The following is a 5,724-nucleotide window of genomic DNA, read 5'->3' on the forward strand; positions in this document are numbered from 1 at the left end:
TCCAGAGCTGTGGCCCCGACTCTTGCTGCATGACTGTTCTGCAGCTTTCTGCCTTCGTCCAAGGGATGCAGTACCTTTAGAATCAGTTATGTGAACATCCGGTTGGAGATCGGAATGCCGTATTTCACTGTGCTTTTACGTAGCGTAGTGCATGAAAACAGGGTGCGTTTAAACTACAGCCTCCTGTTTCATCCGTCCGTAGTAAGCGTTCTTTTATTTTTGTAGCCAAACAATTGGGTGTAAGAGGGAGAGGGCACGAGTTGTCTTTGCTCTGCCTGTGGAATTTATTGATGTGAGAAATCCAGGGTGGACATGAGCGAAAGGTCAGCTGGCTTTGCTCTGGTAGCAGCTAGCTGCGGGAGTGGATGAGCCTTAAGGCACTGCCGCTTCCCCCGCGCGTTCTCCCAGTGTGTTGTGTGTACAGCCACAGCTCTACAGCCCCTGCTTATCCAGCATGCTCTCAGTACCCCCTGGAAAGCGCTTGACGGGGTTGCAGAGAGCGGGGCCGCGCGGCTTGCAGGGCAGTGCTCGCCCCGTCCGCCTGCCAGCCTCCCTCCCTTGCGGGGCTGTCGCAGTACGGAGCGCAAGCCTCTCTCTGTTTCGGGAGATGCACGGCTGTGACAGCAAGTCCCCAGGGTGCTCTGACGGACAGGTGTTGGATGGCAGGCTCTTCCGTTGGGGTGGTCTCACCCGCTCGAGGTCCGTTGTTTCCTCTCTGCTCTGTCCTCGGGAGTGGGTAGCGTTGGGCGGTAGGCTGGCGTACCAGGCCAGGTCAAGCCTGAGGATACTTGTTCAGGAAGGGTAGCTGGTGCACTTGGGTGATGGATGCCGGCGGGGAGGGGCTGCAGCTCATCCTGTGCGGTTGTGGATTGTAACCCTTGCTTCTGTCTTATCCCGCAGGTCGGTGAGCTGGTAAAGGTCACAAAGATTAACGTGAGCGGTCAGTGGGAAGGAGAGTGTAATGGCAGACGTGGTCACTTTCCATTCACGCACGTCCGCCTTCTCGATCAACAGAATCCCGAGGAGGACTTCAGCTGAGTGTGGCTCAACAGTTGCGCTTACGGATGGGAACAATCTCAACTTGTTTTTATTGCAGATGCCATCAAGACTATGTTCCGACAGATGTTGAAAGCGGTATTGCTTGTATAAGCATTCTGATAACCGGCAAACCCCTGGGACTGAACACCACCATTCCTTAATCAAGGGTCATGTAATTCAGGGTACGACAGTAGGTAACTTGTGTGTCAAGTGGCAGAACTAGTACATGATTATAGGTTGTCATGCCTGCTTACGTCCAGGTGCACAGCAGACTGGACCTTGGCAGCAGCAGTTGGAGAAAGCAGTGACGTAGATGCTAGGGTAACGTTTATAGCTCTCTCCGGTCCTATTGCTTATGTTGCTTCTTCCTCAGGCAACGAACATCAACCTTAGACAATTCAGTATGTAGATAGAAATGTCACAGATTTATCCTGGAGATTTCTCCGTGGGTTTGTTTTTTTTCCCCCCCCTCCTGAATTCTCTGTCCCAGAAAGGCTGTATGGAACTTTGCACAGTCAGTTAACTGTGCACAGTCCTGATTTGTGTCGAGCCCGCTGGGGACAGCTGTAGGATTTACAGATGCTTACCATTTCAGTGGTAAATGACAGCAAATCAACCTCGGAATTCTAGAAGCTTCTGGACACTAGATTGATTTCTTCAGTACTGTTGATGCTTCAAACGTAGCAGCTGATTTTAAATTAAGATTTCTATTAACACACCAGTATCTCTTTTTATCCACAAATGTAAAGCTTATGGAAGTGTAAACATCCATATCAGTGCTGAAAAATATGTGCGTAGCACTTTAATGCATAGCTTTAAAGCAGTGTTTGAGTCACTAAATGTACTAAAATATTGACACTGCTTTCCAATAAAACTAAATTACATAGGGCCAGTTTAATTTTTCTGGAGTTCTTCAATACTCCTGTTGTACAATACTCTTTAACAGTACAAATCAGTGTCAAACATGGTGAACTGACAAACCAAATCATACTTTTATTTTAAAGTTACTCTGGGGACTCTTCTGGTTTAATTCCCATCTGTAAAATATTTGATAGTGAATTCACGAGGATTTTATTTTTAATAAACTAATGGAAAATACTTGTGTGCTTCTGGATTGATTCTCAAAAGGCATAAGAGAGTCAGTAAGGCTTGAGAGCTCGTAACGCAGATCAGTGCCGTGAGTAGGTGGCATCATGCACTGCTTGGTTTGTCCTTTCTGTTCTAATTATCTGGTTTTCTCTAACATAAATCAGAGTGGATTCAGTAAGTTTTGTAAACTGAAATTAAACACTGAAGTAACTGTCCCTTGCCTGTACCCTGGGTTGTTTTCCAAGCACAGCACTCTAGTGATCAAGCGTAAGCAGACAGGTTTTGTAACTGACTCTTCCGGAATAGTGTCAAACTGAAAATGTCCTGTTGGGTGCCACAAACCCTGTGGCTAGAACAGCTGGTTGGTTGGGAGTGCTGCGAGGGGTAGTTCCTGCTGCCAAGGCCGTTGCTAAAAAAGGACTGGTAACGCGTCACCTCGGAGCTCTGTGACGTGCTGGAAGTGCTGTTTCTGTTACGTTTAAGTACGAGGGGTTGTACTTCAGAACGAATCCGTCAGCAATCTGGCTCGTTCTCAGGCAGTGGGCACCCGCTGGGTCGCAGGCTGACGCCAGCCTACGTGAACCCTGTCTCCGTCGCCGGCCTCGGGGGCGCTGCTGAAGACTGTTAGAAAACGGACAGTTGTGGGAGCGGTGCAGGAAAAGAGGAACGGGAATCGCAGCGCTGGTCTGGCTTGGGTTGCCCTTCTGGTTAGGGTGATGGTGGAGTCTCCTAGCTTAGTACAAAATCTACTTTGAGGAAGAATAAGGAGAAGCTAACTCTAGGTTCTGTAACACTTTGGTTTCTTTAAGGCTAATTTGTATTTTTCCTCTGACCTTGCGATTTACGATGAGTGATTGCTGGGGTTTTTCCAATAACTGCGCTCTAAATAACAGACTCGATCCTGTGTTTATCAGCTGCCCGTATGTGCTTAGATTTTTCTTCAGGTGCTGTGAAAGGAACCACGATCTGCGTGTTCCTAGTGTACCACAGTTTGTTCTGAGTGTTTTTTCCAAACTGCGGTTAATGAAAGCCTGTACGTGGTACCTCCCCGCTCAGCAATTACGTTAACGTACCAAAAGAACATTTTTCTGAAAGTTTTATTATGCAAATCTTGCCTTTTTAATACAGAAACCGTAAGTTGAATTAACTAGCAAATACCCTGCAAACTGTGTAACGTGTTGTTTTTAAGACTGTGTAAACTGTGAGTATTTTGTACACTTGGAAAGAGCAAAAAGAAAGGAAGTAGAGGAGTCCTGATAGCTGCTGCCTCACCAGAACCCTGAGTTCTGTCAAGCAGTTTTTCTTACTCAACTGACACGTTAATGCAACTGGTTTCCACCCTTCAGCTCTCAGCCGAAACGTGACTTTGTTTCGTAGGTGGTAGAAACGCGTACGGTTGCGTTTGGCTGCAGTAGACGTTTCCACGTACCACGCTCTGAAAGGAGAGTAGGTGGAACATCCGTTCACGAACATGTAGGTGAAATCCTGTTGTGGCCTTTGTTTATCCCCTTTGTTCCCTCCCTTCTCCCGGCCGTGCGCAGAACCGAGGTCATTGCTAAGGACGCTGGTCACACTCTTTTGTCTCTACTTGGCTGTGGTTTGGGTCTCTTGTGCATAGGTGTTATTCTAGCAGGTGTTAGAGCTAGAATGATCGTTTCTAGAAACACAGCGTGGCAGCAGAATGCTCAGTGACACTGTGTTCTGGTGCATTTACACGTTCTACCACACTACAAAGTACAACTGGCTGCTATGGTTTTTTAATATGTTTCATTTTGGTAAACCCCAGCCTTTTTACTAATATTTGACCTGGTTAAATCTTGTTAATCTGTTTGAATTGTATTTGTTAATAATGCAAATATTTCTAATCATCTTAAAACACTTCGTTTTTGTTAATGGTTTTGGGGGAAGGATTCTAACCAAACCAGTTTGAAGAAAAATAGGAACATGTGCCATTGTATTATAACACTATCCACTTTCTTGACAGCTGAAGGCTTTTTTTTATTTTTTTGTAGCATGTAATGTATATGTTCATAGTCCGTGAAGTAAATAAAAGTGTAGCCAGAGCTTCGACTCGTGTCCTTCGCTGGGTCCTTGCAGTCGGTGCTGGAGCCGCGGGTCGGGGCGGTGTCGGCTGGCCGTGCTGCGTGGAAACCGTTCAACCTGCAGTAAGGCAGAGCGGGGTGACTTCGCAGGCGGAAAAACACGGCCTCATCCCAATGAGGGGGTTTCTCTACGGAATGAGCTGCTCGAGGCAAGGGGTGGGGTGAAGGGGACAAAAAAAAGGCTTTGTGGCTCGTGGTCAGGCTGCTGCCCACACAGGTGTGTCAGGAATAGTCGGGGACCCCGGTTGGTGTGAGTGCAAGGACAGAGAGCTGCTTGCCCCGCAGACTGACGAGCGGTACAAACGAATACCCGCCCTGAGATGATGGGCAGGTCTCCGAGTTCCCGTATGTTTACACAAACGTGGTGACTGTACTGCTGGGTGCCCACCGGAGCTGGTGGGAACGGCACCGCGTATTTTTGAACATCCCGGAGGTAATGGTATGTAACCATCTCTCTTTCACCAAAACCGGCAGCTCCTGATCGTATTTTGACTAAAGTGAAAATAGTGTTTTTCTGGACTTGGCACCTAAGTTAACCTCAGTCCAGACACTACTGTCTTTTATGGAATTCTGATTGCTAATCCTGGGATTTCAAAAAGGGTCGGGACCCAAAATGTCCCCATGGAGACACACGACTGATACTCTGGGTAGGCGGTGATCCAGAAATCATACTGTTAGTTTTTCGATTTATTTGTAAGAAAACCATGGGGTTACATTAGTTTTCCATACCCTAGAGCTCTCGTTCACTGCGATGGTCTGCGCTACGCCTACCCGGGGAACGATACGCTGGGTTTTTAGGTGCCCTGAATCGCGCTTTAAGCGCGTGCCCTCCACGGCGCATCAGGCCCCCTTTTCGGCAGGCGCACGGCGGGAGCGAACGGGACGCCTGACGCTGCCTCCCGGGGGTGTCGGGGCCTGCCCAGGCTCTGCTGCTTATCAAAACCCACCAAGGCCTTCGTGCGCCTGGGGGGGCCGAGAGCCTTCGGCCTGGGAGATGCTGGGAAGGAGATACGAGGCTTTGTTCGAGCGACCCGGAGCAAGGCTCGGAAGATTCGGTTTAATGCCAGCCGAACGTGACCCCCTTGGGTTTTCCCAAACCGGTCTGCTTTCAGAAACTGAGGCGTTACCTCAATTATTTAAGCGTATGCTCCATTTTTTCAGTTCTCTGTGAGGATCTTGGGAAACGTTAAAATTTTAAGTTCTCCTAGGCTTTTAAAACCGGGATTCCCGTATCCCACGTCAGCGTTGGAGATGACACTGCGCTGGAGTGAACACCCCGGAGCGATGGCAGAGAGCTGCTACGTCGGCCTTTCCCTCGTTTCTAGGCTCCCCGTGCTGCCTGCACGCAGCGTGCCCGGTGCTTTGTACGGAAGCGGCCGGCGAGGTGTTCGAGTCGTGCTGTCAGCGCCCGAGGGCGGCAGGAGCCGAGGGAGAGGTGCATGGAGGGAAATGCCATTCCCCGGGCACCCGCGGCGCCGGGCCTGGCTGCCGGCCC

At 49.1% G+C, this 5,724-nt stretch overlaps 1 protein-coding gene across 1 annotated transcript in view; it reads left to right on the forward strand.

Moving 5' to 3' along the window:
- The window catches only part of CRK (v-crk avian sarcoma virus CT10 oncogene homolog), a 9,592-nt gene extending 8,026 nt beyond the window's left edge, over positions 1-1,566 (forward strand). Inside the window, exon 4 of the mRNA XM_010153474.1 lies at positions 901-1,566. Within this exon, the coding sequence (XP_010151776.1) occupies positions 901-1,038 (138 nt within the window). The 3' untranslated portion in view covers positions 1,039-1,566. The remainder of the gene's footprint in view (positions 1-900) is intronic.
- Positions 1,567-5,724: the final 4,158 nt, after the last annotated feature.

The sequence above is a fragment of the Eurypyga helias genome, unplaced genomic scaffold (genome assembly GCF_000690775.1).
Source record: "Eurypyga helias isolate BGI_N326 unplaced genomic scaffold, ASM69077v1 scaffold8166, whole genome shotgun sequence".
In the NCBI taxonomy this organism is placed as follows: domain Eukaryota; kingdom Metazoa; phylum Chordata; class Aves; order Eurypygiformes; family Eurypygidae; genus Eurypyga; species Eurypyga helias.